This window comes from Rattus norvegicus, chromosome 8, assembly GCF_036323735.1.
Source record: "Rattus norvegicus strain BN/NHsdMcwi chromosome 8, GRCr8, whole genome shotgun sequence".
In the NCBI taxonomy this organism is placed as follows: domain Eukaryota; kingdom Metazoa; phylum Chordata; class Mammalia; order Rodentia; family Muridae; genus Rattus; species Rattus norvegicus.
The window spans coordinates 46,971,002-46,986,087 of record NC_086026.1 but is presented as its reverse complement, the minus strand read 5'-3'; the positions used below and the strand labels follow the sequence as shown (position 1 = coordinate 46,986,087).

Genomic DNA, 15,086 nt, shown 5'->3' with positions numbered 1-15,086 from the left:
ACTAGAAAATTCTTCCAGCTCATGGACCCACACACTGAAATCACATTAAAATCAATAAAATTCCTGTATACCAACAATAAATATCAACAAACATACCAAGAAAACAAACACATTCAGAATAGCCTTAAAAATCTTGTAATAAATCTAAGAAAGTGAAGACATGTTACAATGAAAACATTAAGAAAAATAACAAAAAATTGAACAAACCAGAAAATGAAAACACTTCTCATTTTCATGCATCAGTAGGATTAATATTGTTATATCAAATCCTACCAGAATCATCTACATGCTTAAATCAATCCCGTCCTAATTCTGATGTAGGGCTTCAGGGAATGAAATAAAGATCTCAACCAATGAAAGCACAAATGAGCAGGGCAGTCAGATACTACTACATAGTATACAGTACATCACTGCAGAACGCATCACCTTTAATAATTTCAAGTTCATTTTGGGGAATAGTAAAAAAGAAACCAAGTCTGTTGATATCATGAGAAGAGACACAAAGTCTATAGGAATTATATAAAAGACCCAGATATTGGTGTATGTACTTATCAGCCTCTGGGTTTTGAAAAAGAGGCCAAACTAAGAAACAAAACAAAACAAAAAACCCAACACCACCACCACCACCTCCACACACAAGGTGCAATTTTCAACCCGTTGGTTCCAACTACTTCATGGGGCAATCACATAGAGACATACTTTATACAGGATATTTACATCACCATTCAAAAGAGTAGTAACCTAACTTTATGACTTAGCAACGAAATAATTTTGTAGTTGGGGGTTGGTTACCATAAGGTGAAAAACTGTATTCCTTGAGATGCTTTTGGTCATGGTATTTTTTTGCAGTAACAGAAATGTGACTGATATATAAACTGGTACCAGCACTAGTAGACTTGTCCTTGTGAGGAATCTCTCTCTCTCTCTTTTTTTTTTTTGGAGGACGGTGTAAGACTTTGGATAGGGAGAATTTTGAAATATTTAAGCAGATCATAACACTCCCTATTAGTTTGCCACATGGGTGACATAAGTATTGTGAGTAGTGTGCAAAATAGAGCCTCTCTGATGAGACTTGAAAGGATGGAGGAATTCTATTGGTGACTGGCTTAGAGGCAATTAGCAATATTTTGGCAAACAATCTATATCCTTTCAGCATGTATACTAACAAGATACCTGAATCTAAATAAAAAAGTAACGGACCAATAGTGTTGTGCAAATTCAAAGGTAGATAATGTGTGACCTTCCTCATAATGTGTGAATATGTGTTCATATTTTCAATTGTTAATGTAGCCAGGACTTCAGTTAATCCCTCCACATTCAGTACCTGGAAGCATTTGAAAGTGCAAGATCTCACAGGATTTGGAAAATATCCCAATTATTGTAAGGTCCCCAAACTTGTTGTCACCCCACAAAGATATGGATACAACTTTAATGAACATGACACCCAAACTCTCAAAGGAAGGATGGGTGGCTGCTTATTTGTCAGCAGTGGGTTATAGATGTTCATTGTCATTCAGGGGGTTGGTTGCAATTTTTACTGGTCATGGTCAGTGAGGAAACAGTAAAGGAGATTAGAATCAGGGATATCTTTCTTACTTGCTCTTTCTCTCCTCAAACCTTTTTCTCTGCTATCTATGGTTTTGGAAGCAGGAGAAAGGGGCTAAAATGATAAAAAGCATAGATTATTCAATCTCTTTTTATACTAGAAAGCAACTCCAAGTCTCAAATATTTTAGGATGGCATGGATTTTGAATGATGATAGAATTTAAAATTGTACTTGCATAAATGATTAAACTCTTGTTTAAGATATAAGTATATGAAGCTTATTCACACTTTGGTATAAATTCTAATTGTATAAAATTACCACTGTACACTGCCATGGATAATTAAGGAATGCAAGCTAGTACTGTCCAACTATAAATACTCACTCTTCTGGGGAAATCAGGTACAGTTTAGTTAGTGCAGCTTTATGAATCTTCTTGTATGATTTCAAAGTTAAACTGAAAGTAAATCCCTTGGAAAAAAGCCACTTTTTTCCACTGAGATAGACTTTACTTCAAAAGGTGATTTTCAAATCCTGTAGAGATTTGAAGAATCTCCCATTTCAGATGTCCTAATAGTTAAAGGCTTTTCACAGTGGGAGAGACCTCATCTCTTTCAGTGTCCCCAGTATGTCTGAAGAAAATGATGGGCACTAAAGAACCCTAACTGGAGTGTCCTTCAAATGTGGCAAAGTGGCCATCGAGTGAAATACTACCCACTTACCTCCACTGCTGCCAGAAAGCTGTCCAGACTGTGGAGAAGGAGATCATGGGGAAGTCTATTGTCCCAGGCTTGGGAGGGAAAAAGAAGAGGATAGTCCATCAAAGGACCTACTTCAAAGGATGGTTGTCAGAGCCCCTGGCCTATTCTATTGACAGGGTATACCACAATGACACAAGAATATTTGCTGACTGTCTGACACGGTAGCCAACATTTTCTGTCATTTCTCTAGAATTGGAAGCTGTTTGCTCTGAATTTCCTGTTTACTCAGGCAACATTTCTCCTTCTCAGGTCTCAGATGGAGATGATTAGATAGTTTACTCTTAACCTTTTCTTGTTATGAGACACAGAAAAGAAAACGAGTTCACCATCACACAGGAATGTGACAACTAGGAACCTGACAGGACCAGGGGGGACATGGGAGGTCCAGAATGAGGGGCTTGACAGACAACCCACTGCAGCATAAAAATGCCCGCCACAACCGCTGTGGCACCATAAATCCTGAGCCCTGAAGGGGATGACAATAGAGTGTGCATGGCCTGACTGCAGCCCGGGACTTTTCAAAGCTTGTATCACCCCCGAGCACTTCTGCTTGAGCAGAAAGGCAGATGCCCAGAAGCTGCTGCTGTAGTAGGAGGCAGTTATGGCAGTTGGAGGTGGAGGTGGAGTCAGAGGAGGGATGAGAGAAGAGGGAGGAGTTTCCCTGGAAGGACCAGAACAGACAACATTCTGACTACTCCAGAACCCCACCCAAACCCAGCCCATGCCACAAATCCCGAGTCCACTGCCAATCCTCTTCATGCTAAGCATTCACTTCTTCATCCCCAATGTGCTCATTTTAGTTTTTTTAAACTCCTTTTTTGTTCTCTGTGAATTTCGCATCATGCAGCTCAACTCCATTGATATCCACCATCACCTCATATCTGAAGTCCACCCTTGCATCCTTCTCCATATCAGAGAAAAAATAATCTACTTGTGGAAGTTGAAAAAAGAAAAAGAAAAAAATGCCAATATGTCCACAAAAGAGGTGTAAAATTATAAAGATGAAGGACATAAACCCTTATATTATTTAAAATTTACAAAATTACTTTTCATTTCAAGAGAGTTATTATGGCTAATAAGTGCAAACTATGATAAATAGAGAATATAAAAGCTTAAAAAGTGAGAGAAAATGATTCCGGTACAACATTTTACACTAATATAATTTAGTTCATGAAGTACCTTTTCCAATTTTGCCAAATACAAATGGACTGAATATTGTGACAGTCATTCTTATCTGATGCATCCCATAAATATTCTAATTTTATCTAGCTGATCAGTGTTAAAGATAAAGGTATTTTTTAGGTGTAAAATGGGTAATGATTAGGTGACCTCCCTCTGTACTAAGGTGTGTCAGCTTTCAATTTTTAGTTCTTTACTGGCATAGAGCTAAGAGCTGGCAGGACTTTTTCTTGTCATTTCTAGGGCCCAGCATGAGGTTTGCTTTTTTGTAGATGTTTGACCTTCTTACCAGCTCAACATAAGGTAAGAGATCTATTAGCTGTTGTCTCACCTGATTTCGATTGAACGAAATAAAGATCTGATGGCCCAGAGCTGCAGCAGAAAGTATGTGGGCATAACTCCAGGCAAACAGAGGAACATAGGGTGAGACAAGCTGAAGCTGGAGATTCAGAATAGACATGGTAGGGAAGAGATATGGACCAAAACACGGCATACTTGTAAAGAGATAATCACCCGTTGGGTCTCCAAACTAGAAGAGTGGGGTTAAATATAGAGAAGATAGCACGTGCTCAGTGAGAGGCCCAAGATACAAACTGTCAGACAGAATCTCATGATAGAGCTTACATAGGCCTGTGAGCAATGCTCCTTTGGTGACGTTGGTGCAAAGAGGAGAACCCCACAAGCACCATGCGGGTGCCTTCATTGGTGGCTAAAGCATTTCATTTTCCTCTGGCAATTTGACTCCACACTGTTCCTAGCACCATAATGATTTCAACTCTTTCTCCTAAGGGATTTTGGGGCAACTGTCGAATGCTAAGTACAAGGCTTCATGAGTTTTCCCATAACACACACCCATGTTGCTACCTATCCTGCAGTCTATTTCTTGATGTGATTTCAAGCACATGTACATAAGGACACAGGAGAAACTTTTGACTGCATATTCAAACTGGTATTATTTCTCAGGAATTTTTAATGGCTAATATTGATGAATAAGGATAATTTGACTTAAGATGAGACATTTTTGGGCAGGATTTGGAGGGAAACATTCATTAAAATGCATAGGAATTACTCGGGTTTTTATAATCAAGCCTTGAGGAAAATTTGGCCTTGGAAGCAGGAGGTACTCAGGGGCTATGCCCTGGGAAGGTATCCTGGAAAGGGCACCTCAGCTTATGCACTATACAGGGAGATTATTAGCAGAGAGGCAAAGTCTGTTCACCATGACATCAGCTGACCCTTCTTGAACATTCTATTGTGTCCTAGAGAGTTCTTGGCATCCTCTGTGATGTCACCAGTGTTGTAGTAACCACCAGTGCCCTACTTTTTCTCAGTCCCTGCTTGCAGATACACAGGAAGACATGTATTCCCGTCTTCGCAAGCATTTTGGGAGAGTGAACGTTGATTTTGGACAGACTGGAGTGAGGGAATCTCGCCTTTCATCAAAAACAAATGATGGACAAAGAAAGGTGGCCTGGGGAATGCGGAGTAAGTTCTGTGAATTGTAGGCTGAGCTTTCTTTCAGAGGGAGAATAGGCTTAGGCTGACCTGTTTACCAATGGGCCACAACAACTGGAGTATCTGCAAAGGAATTGAAATTCCATGAAGATCACAATTCCTGAAAGTCAAGGATTTGAGAACATTAGTTTGCCCATCCCCAAAGGGAGGATATGGTAAGGACAATGCTATTATTCTGTGAACTTCTGGCCTTCATTTTTAAAGTGCATATGTTAAGTTACATTGATATAATAACACCATCAGGAGACATTGAGTGTCCATCTTTATTGAATTTAGACAGAGTATAAATCTAATTCACTTTCATTGCTTCTTTAAATAAAGTAGATCTCTGACTTTAGTATCAGGGAGAGAATTATGCTTCTGGCAATGACCTTATGTTCTTAGAACTCCTTTGACTTTTTCTAATTTTCAGGGATAGGACATCCTTAGCATTATACATTAGAGTTTGTGTGTTACGAACATCTTTTTACAGTTCCAAAACGATGTGGAGCAAGTACACCAAGATTCAGCCTGTAACCAATTGGTACTTCTGTGGCATTTGGTGTTTCAGACAGGGGAATTGATAAATCTGTTGATGGTGACTTCCCCCTCAAAGCTTTTTAACTCCAAATGGGGTGGCCTAGAGTATCAGTGCAGGACATCTGAGTATCTCCAATCACTCAAAACTTTTGGAGGTTGAATTTATCATCTGACTTCTGAAAGTACAGGGGTTAGGGTCCTGAAAGAAAGTTGTACCCTGTTAAGTTGATAACAATCCTGTAAAAACCATCTCTGTGGTACTTGAGTATGGTTGGCAGGCATAGGGAACACCCGGCATCTGACATCTCTTGGTCTCTATAGAGGGCTGGGAGAGTTGACTTCCACTGAGGAGGTCTCTTAGGCAACAACAAACTCGTTGTGGTGACACTGTGTTCTACACATGCTCTTCTCCTGTTAGGGCATCGCCATGGTCTATGTACACTCCCCTAGTCTCTCCATGAATGTTCACTTGTGTTCTCCTACCTACAGAGGATGGGAGACTGACATCATCCCCTGGCCCTGTGGTAATCAACAAGGACGCCAACACGGAGAACACAGAAGAGCAGAGACTGATTAGACAGCTGCAGTCAGCTACTGAGGAGAGAAATGAGCTAAGAGATCTCCTGACTTACGTGACAGAGAGATACAGGAACAACAGGTATGCATTGCTCCAAACTGCCTTGTGTCACTCATGGACCTGCAATGTCACCTCCATCGTATTCTATTAAGGTGTTGGGGTCTAGAAAGCTGTGCCTCCCAAAATACTCGTCCTAAACCTCATTTCTGATATAGAGGAGATTCAGAACCTGACCCTTGGTCAGGAGTGAGGTGGGAAATGGTCTCATCTGCTGCCTCCAGCTGAAAATCTGAACTTGTGGCCTTAGTGAGGATTCAGGGATAACGTTCCTGGAGCATGAGTTCCCAGTGTGCATTTGGAAAGCCCTTGACAGGTGGTAGCTTTGCAAGGTTCTAGGTGCTGTGAGTTTGGGTGTGTGCTAGGAAGGTGACTGAGTGCTGGACTCTTGTTGCAGTACCCTGAGGTGACAGATCCCAAATTGTTTGTCTCAATGTTTGACTAGATGGCCAGAGACACAGGGCTTTTCCTTCTTTTTTGTTTACCTCTGAGCCAATAATGTGGCATGCATTTTTTCTGATTCTGATTGTGTTCTCCGTTTGCATATTTCGCTCCCTTTTTTCATTCTCTTACAGTTTACTTTTCTTTTCCTGTGGCTGTGTCCCAGTTTCTGTGTCTCTGTGTGTACACAGCTACATGCATATGCGCAATTTTTATGTTTATATTTCCCCCCACAGTTGGAATCTAGGGGTCTATGTTTTTTCCTGAGAATATTCATGTATAACAATTTCATGGTGATGTGAGTGCTTTGTTTTGGGAGCCCCTCTTCAACTGCACACTTCTTTGCCAATGTGGTCACATTTGTCTGTATATTTGTGCCATTTGGGCAGATTATACTTTTGTGGCGATTTATGGTCTCAACTCCATAATTGTGTGAATTGTGTGTCTCTACAATATTAATTATTCAGGATGTAGAATTCCTGTTGTCAAAACAGGAAAAATGAAATCACAGTTTTCTAGGTCTTGGATGTGGGAGAGCTGTGGCCTAGGCCCTTGTTAGCATAAGTAGCTTGACTGCAGATCCAGCCCTTCTGAGTGAAGAAAGGGAACCTGGGAACCCTTTATCTCGATGCCGAGCTTATGGGGTCCTGGGCCCAGAATAACAAGTTTCTGAAGCTGAAGAAGCTTCCAATATGTAGAACTCAGAAATTGTCCTCCCAGGGCTGGGGTACTAGAAGACCCAGCCTGAGTTCATATATTCCTAAACGCAGATGTTCATTGGGTTTTACTGTCCTAGGGCCAGCCGCTACATCAGGTCAAATCCATTTTATGAAAAATTGAAGATAAAGGAGAGGGAGGTCATGTCATTACTGCACAACTTAGAGATGAGGAACATCGAGCATTGTGAGAAATTTCAGGAGCTCCAGAAGGAGATTAACTTCTATCGGTGAGCACTGGTCAGAAAGGCCATTAACTGTGCTTTGCCCACACCTGCCTTCCTTTGTTCGGATTGGAGGTCTGCAGTTCTGACTCCATGTCTTGTGCTCCTTAAACATCACTGTGCCCTGGGCCTTTTGGACTCAGTTTTTAGGTCCACAGGAGACTGTTACTCATACCCAGAGTGTCTAGGCATCTTCAGAAGGCTCTAGGTAGACCAGTACTGATTCAGCTCACCAAATGGCTAATAGGCTGAACTGGGCCTCTGGGGTCACACCAGGTTCAACAAAACTCAATGTGTGGACCAACAGGATAACATGACCTTCCCTTAATTCTACTGACCTCCTTTGAGGGTATTTGCCCACTATTAATTGATGTTGCCCCCATGCATTTTACTTCCATTGATAGATGTATATCCCCTGTTTTTTTGGAGAGACATAGACTCTTCTTGGTACTTGGGTCACAGAAACAATTTATTCTTCCCTGAATTGGCTGCTTGATGTTTGTGCAGCAGCCTTATGTGTATCAAGATGTATTGTATGAAGTTTTCTTTGGTATCTGGGTCCAGGGCAAGTTTGTGGGACTTCGTAGTAGAAATGGGAGAAAGAAGCTGCAGGATCTAACTATGCAGAGTGTGTTTCCAGCAACCTGCCCAGCCAGATCCATATGGACAAGATATGTGTGCAGAAGAAGTTGTTCCCATTCAAGAAGGCGAGCAAAGCAGAACATCTGGATTGTGCACCACTGCTACAGAAATATTTGGTTGACTTGCACAAGAACGATAAGGATGAACAGGAGAAGAAGAGCAACCTCCAGACCCAGCCACATCTGGTAGGGACAAGCAGCTGTGTCAGCTTAACATCATCTCATTCCATTTGCTAATTTCATACTTGTTTGCTTTCCCCTACCAGCTTACTAATTTACACTCCCAACAGTACAACCACCTCATGCAATGGAATTGTTCATTGCTCTGTCTATGCTCAACTATTCTGGGAAGTCCAGCACTTTTCAGAAACTGAATGATTAACAAGTATGCTTTGCTGCTCTTTTTGAAGCTGCAGTCTAGAAATGGTGACAGACAATTGATATCATAATATTTCCTGTCCCAGTGATAGAATGGATGCTATGTAGTGCTTTGAACAAGTTTTGGTCCTGTGATCAATGACATTTTTTGGTCATGTGACCTCCAAGTTGGGAAGCACCTTTCAGGGATAATTACCGAGTGCAAATGGCAAATTAATCCTTGTCATTGTCTTTAATCTTGGTGACACATGGCCTTCACATTTCTTCCTGTAACCCAATGAGGTCTCTTCCCATTGCGCTGTTCATGGTGTGCACTGGTTTAACTCTGAGTCCCAGATGGGCAGCACACATTACTGTCAGGGTTGCTGTAGACTTTGCCCTGACCACAGACACACCAGCAACGTTATCAGTTAACACATCAATGGTGACCTCCAATAGAGCTGAGGTGGTACAAGGCAGAAACCTGACAGCTGGCATGCAGGTCTCCAACAAATCAGTGTCTGAATAACTGCCTTCCTCTCCCTGGTCTCAGAAAGTGCAAGAGAGCAGGAATGGGACACACAGCAGGAAGGGAGCATCCTGAAGAATCTGTTGCTTTCTCAGGAGTCCCCTGCTGACTACCATCCTGAATAGTAACAACATTTTTTGGATGAATATTATCCCTCACAGTTAATTTATTAATTGCTAAGAAACCCTAAATTTATCTTTCACTAAGCGAGCCTGACTGATTGAGGTCTTACTCCCTTTCTTTTTAGGATAACACCATTTGAGAGAAGACTTGGGGACTGCAATGCCATTTGCCTGCTAGAGGAGAAACAGCAATATAACTGCTTCAAAATGTTCACTAAGAATACGCTGTTTAGAAATATTTTTGTTATGATTTTAAATGAAGTTTTCTTTTGTTATTTCATAGTTATATGTTCTTGTTAATATTTTTCACGTTTGAAAATACTTTTAAATATTTATATTAATATTCATTTTAATCCTTTTTGTTTTAAATTGCATTCCTTATGAATAAAATTTGATTTGTAAGTCTTGACTCTGAAACCATCTTTCTTATTCAAGTGTTCTGTCCCCTCCTGTGCTCTTAAAACTGACGGCTAGAGATGGATTCTGCATGGTCCAGAGTTTCTGGCCTAAACAGTGAATTCAAAGTCACCAAGGGGTACTAAGTGTGATAGCGTATATTGGCTGGATAATGTGTTCTTTTCTTGGATGCACATTTTATGATGTGATCACTGCCATTCTTTATCCATGTGGTCATGTGTTCTGCTAATCTTAGTATATAATAGTCTACAACACACATTCATCATTGATCCTGTGTACCACATATTGACTAATATACACTCATAGTTGTAGAGCTGCAGAAAAATTGACAATGATTCCAAAGAAATATAGAAGTAATCATAATGGAGAACCATGTGCTTCATGCTTTCTTGCAGTACACGATCAATATACCCACACAGATAATGACCTTCAAAATCATCTTGGGAAATAGGTTTTGATAAATGCTGTTGTCCTAGACCATACATATGCTGTGTTTTTATTGTTGCGGATTAGGCGTAGAATGATCATTTATGTCAATGGGTCTTTTTCTCTACTGTATGTCTGTGGCTTGTCCTGGGTGAATTTCCCTCATAGTCCAAAAGAAGGAATCACATTCCCTGTTGTAGATGATTGTTACGAACCACGTGCTTCTTCTGAGAGAGCAGTAGGTACTCTAACTTGTGAGGCATCACCACAGCTCCTGCAGGTGGGTTTTGTCTTTCTAGGGCATGTGCTCTCTTAGGTGGACAAGATCACCTCCAATTAAACAGAGAGACCTCAGGAAATGTGTATTCACATTTACCTTACTGAGCTGTGCAGGCTCAATGTGTTAGGCTACCAGGAATCCATACAGGGCCCTCTGTCATTCTGGATTCAGGATGTTATTCCAGCATCACTTAGTTTCCATATTAGAGCAGATCCTTCACCTAGTATCAGTGATGACCATATCTACTATGCACATTTATAAATACAGAATGGGGACTATCTTCCTGTAGGCCAGCTGCACATAATGAATTCTTTTGATAGATAGCAAGGAAATTATCGTAATCTAAGCAGTTTAAGGAGGAACCTAAGAGCAAAAATAGTGAATGTAGCCTACAGCTGTGAGCACATATTTCTTCTGGATAGCCAGCCTGTGCAAACCCAGAACCTAGTTGGGCCAGTAAAAGCTGCCTTTTTTTCCATGACAAATCTAGGTCCCTGTTGTAACAAGTATTTTTTCCAGGTGACTGATTTCCAATTTATGGAATTGAACTGATTTACTCAGAGTCTGAGTTACTCAAAACGTAAAAATACAGAAGTAATAATCCAGAATGTCCACAAACAGTTGCTATCACACCAGGGCTTTAAAGCTCAGCAGTTACAGAAGCAATGTAGTGTTTGTTTATTCTCAAACATAGGTCCTCTAGTCATTCATTATGAGCTAACCATGCCACAGAAAGAGTCATCTGTATCAAAACAGAAGCTAGTGGTAACTAGACATCCACCACACTATAACATTGTTACTGTATTTGAGGTCCTCAGTTACTATGTAAGGACCTGGGTCTTGCTACACATACTCATAATTTATAAGACTTCAAGACAATATGGGCTTTGTCCTGTTAATGCTACCATTGGCATACAATACCTTGGATAAATTCAACTGACTTCTGTAACAGGAAACAAAATTTCATGTCATCCCTTTCTGAACAAACTGTCCTTAGTGTAAAGTGTAATCTCAGGGGCCTTCCATTCTCTCTGTGATTCCCAAACATTTCAAGTCTTCAGACATTTCTGTCATTGTCCAGTACATGTCTTGAGATGTCCACATTGTCAGCTAGGTGTCTTCATCAGCTTGGCCTGTAATTTTCTAGAACATTAATAGTGTTCCAGCCTTAGGATTCAGTGTTACAGTACTTGCCAACCTGCTGAAAACCCTACTTTCCACCCTAGTCCTGTGTGCTATGGCAAAAGAAAATAACGAAACCCAATAGCACTTGAAGGTTAACCTCCAACAAAAGGAGAGGCTGCATATGACATTTTAAGTAACTCTAAGCCACCATTTCCCCACACCTTCCTCCATTTATTCAATTACTAGTATATTTTCATTAATGCTCACCTTATTTTGGTGTACAAAGAATATGCACCATGTCAGTAAAGTATGTGTGTGTGTGTATGTGTGTGTGTGTGTGTGTATGTGTGTGTGTGTGTGTGTGTGTGTGTGTGTGTGTGTGTGTGTGTGTATGTTCATGTCTAGGTTTGTGCCTGTTCTTATATGAACTCACTATAAAATTTTATAAAATGACTTAAAAGACCCTAGTGAAAACTGTCGAGGTGCATGCAGACTTGCGTTACTACTCTCCCATGGTACCTTGCAGGAAACACTGAAACTATGGCCTACTTTAATATAGCCTGAATCCGGGCTCTGCATGGTACTCAGTAACATTTTGACATCGGCACCACTATAGAGAGCAGCAAAAGCTTCATTTAAGACATGCTGTTGGTACCAAGGTGAGGCAAAGCCTCGCCCCATAGAGAAACTGGTAGGATGTGATGGCAGCAAATAAACAGGCTTTTCCCTGTCCAGTCTGTCTTTCCATGCACAGAGGTCTCTCCTGCAGGAAATACTTTCACATGCTTCTTTAAAAGCACATGTTCCTCACATCTAGATCAGCTGTGAAAATAGACTTTTCCAAGTAAGTCTGAGTGCTCCCACTCCCAGCTCAGAGCTGCACCACCATAGGGTCCTCCAGCCACAATGAAGGGTAGGTCCCATGGAGGAGTTAGAGCAAAGTGCCCCTTCTGAAAAGTGACATAGAAAAGAAGGTTAAGAAATTATAGTCAACACCCAAGTGCTTCTTGTGGAGAAAGGAACCAGATCTCCCGGTTAAACAGTGTAGGCTCCCACATGACCCAGTTCTTTGCCTGGGGAAGATTTTCTGGACCTTAGTTGCCCTGTCAGAATGGGGATACATTCTTGATCCATGTTCACTCCCACAACAAAACTCCTTCCCAAGAAGTCCTTGAGTTGACCAAGGTCCTTCTAGGACCAACTGACAAGAGAGAACAGAGTGAATCCAAGGGAAGAGAAGAGGCCAGAATGATTATAACATGCAGAAATCCCCCAAATCAGCCACCTAACAACTCTAGGGTTTGTGCATATTGTGGATTTCAGAATCTTAAGGTCAGATTTTTCTGATAACACCTGCTAGGTGAAGCTGAAGTCTACTGTAGGTGGGATTATCCCAGGCAGGGAGGTGATCTGGGTCTTCAGGCCTGGCCAGCTTCTTCATTCTCCTGAAAGTAATTGTTGGTCAGCTCTAAATCTGAAGTGGGAGTTGGTTTTTCTCAACTCAAAGAGATATTTCAATTCTCATACACTATGTGAGAGACACACAGTTACCCACGGGGGATTTGAACTTACTTCTATACAAGCGACGGTGGTCCGAAAGAGGGAAACCATTCCTGTCTTTAGCATTCTGCCTTTATCAGAGACTACAAGGACTAGCTTCCTGGACAGACATGTCCAAGCAGACAGACATTGTAAGGGGGAAAATTGAGGTAAGAAATGTGCTGGGGACAGTGATTTCCGATTGTGCCTTTAGCAAGAAAACTCTGTTGTCATTAAGGCAAGCAGCCTTGAGCTTGCGGACACTTGTCACTACTTCTCGGTGTCTCTGCCATTATGACTACTCCAGGTCCTCCTTATATAAAGGCTTTCTTTTAAAAAAAATTATATAAAGCAATGTTTCTCAGCCTGTGAGGCACAACCTCTCACATTGACAGCATATCAGATACGTTGCATATAAGATACTTTGCATATTATGACTTATAAGAACAGCAATATCAAGTATGAAGTAGCAATGAAAATTTTATGGTTGGGGTCACCACAGCATGAAGAGCTGTATTAAAGAGTTGCAGCACTAGGAGTGTTGAGACCCACTGCCATAGAAGCTGACACATGGGAACAGATTCCTCACATGAGTAGAGGCACATGGCAAGGGATACTGTGTCCCACCCTAGGACCCAGAGGCAGGATCTATCCCAGGAGTCTGTGTGGTCATCTTGTCTTCAGTTCTCCCAGGTTCAAGAATAGCATTGATCATCTCAGGAGAGTCAGCTTGCACAGCCCACATCAGGCCCAAAGCTTCCCTGTACAGAGAAGGATGGGGGTGTAAGTGACAGCCAGTGAGACTGAGGGATCTAATGATCATTGGCTCTGAGCTGTGATTTCTTCACCTGTAAACTGGAGGTGTTTCTGCTGAAGTGGGTTGTCGTGGAGATGGACAGAACATACACACTTGTCAGGGCCTCCCTGGCATGGTTAATTGGAAATTTTCTCTGGTGATGCATTTAAAAGTAAAATCTCCAGCCACATGGGGTTAGATGCCGGGCACCTTACAGGTGGTGTAAACATACTGTGACTGTAATGCTACCTCGAATTTAAACCAAAGGCTCCTGTTTTGAATTTAAAAAGACGAATCAAGTATAAACTGCCAATGTGAAATAGTCATGATCAGAATGAAGCTAATTCCTGTGAAGTCATTTAATTTTTCTTTTTCTGCATCTATATTGAAGGCATCTAGAGTAGCACTAAATGAGATCCTAAAGCCTTCTATTAAAGTGCTACCCATCCATTCCTCTCTCCTTGAGGACCTCTCAGGTGACTAAAGGAAACCTGATTTCTTGTCAGATTGTTCCCAGCTGGTGTGATCTCTATGTCCATGGACCTTGCCAAAAGCTGCAGAGCCAATGTGTTGTTTTACAACACAAAATTCCAGACATTAATTTTACCAATGAAGTTCCTGGTTCAGATGCTGACGTCAAGTAAAGCTCCCAAGTGTCTTTCCTAAATCACTGACCTCCCAGACGAAGGGCATTCTTGGTCCCTCTGAACACTTTCTTAAATATCCTTCAAATCAAAGACTTTCCATTGCCTTAGTTATCTTCATTTGCTTTCAAGTCCTGCCTTGATCTGCTCTGGACCTAAGTGCACTTTTTACCTTTGCAATAAAGGTGTGTGGTAGGTGAGCCATACAGTAATAAAGTCCATGTTTACAGCAAACAAACGGCTCTTGTATAAATGTCTGTGCCCTGGCAATGCTATAACACAAAATAGTTTTTCATTAAATAATACATTCTTTGAGATCACAGTCTGATATTTTGTAACATAACTTACAAATGTTCTCTCTATTATATAAATCAAGTTCCCTCATGTGTATTCTGGTCTTTCTCTGTCATGTCTGATTGCATCATCGTAGGAATCCCAGGGAACATAAATCCTGGGCTTTAGAAACTGTTGTATTTGGCCAACCAGGAAAGAAACCCATCTAGGAGACTACTGATACTTGACACTCAAGTTCACCTCCCTATTTTCATATACTTTATGGCAAGAGGTCACCATTCCTGACCATGTCTCATTGTCCAACAGGATAATAAATTGAAGAGTTGGGGTCAAGGAGGTCACCCAAGAAAGCACAAAAATCCATCTCAGATAAACATTTACAAT

At 41.1% G+C, this 15,086-nt stretch overlaps 1 protein-coding gene across 1 annotated transcript; it reads left to right on the top strand.

Annotated features, from left to right (window-relative positions):
- Positions 1-4,779: 4,779 nt before the first annotated feature.
- On the top strand, positions 4,780-9,590 carry Dlg5l17 (discs large MAGUK scaffold protein 5 like 17). Its single transcript, XM_039082319.2, has 5 exons — positions 4,780-4,968; positions 6,007-6,175; positions 7,389-7,538; positions 8,173-8,359; positions 9,307-9,590. The coding sequence occupies exons 1-5, from the start codon at positions 4,842-4,844 to the stop codon at positions 9,319-9,321; spliced, it is 648 nt and encodes a 215-aa protein (XP_038938247.1). The 5' UTR covers positions 4,780-4,841; the 3' UTR covers positions 9,322-9,590.
- The last annotated feature ends 5,496 nt before the right edge of the window (positions 9,591-15,086 follow it).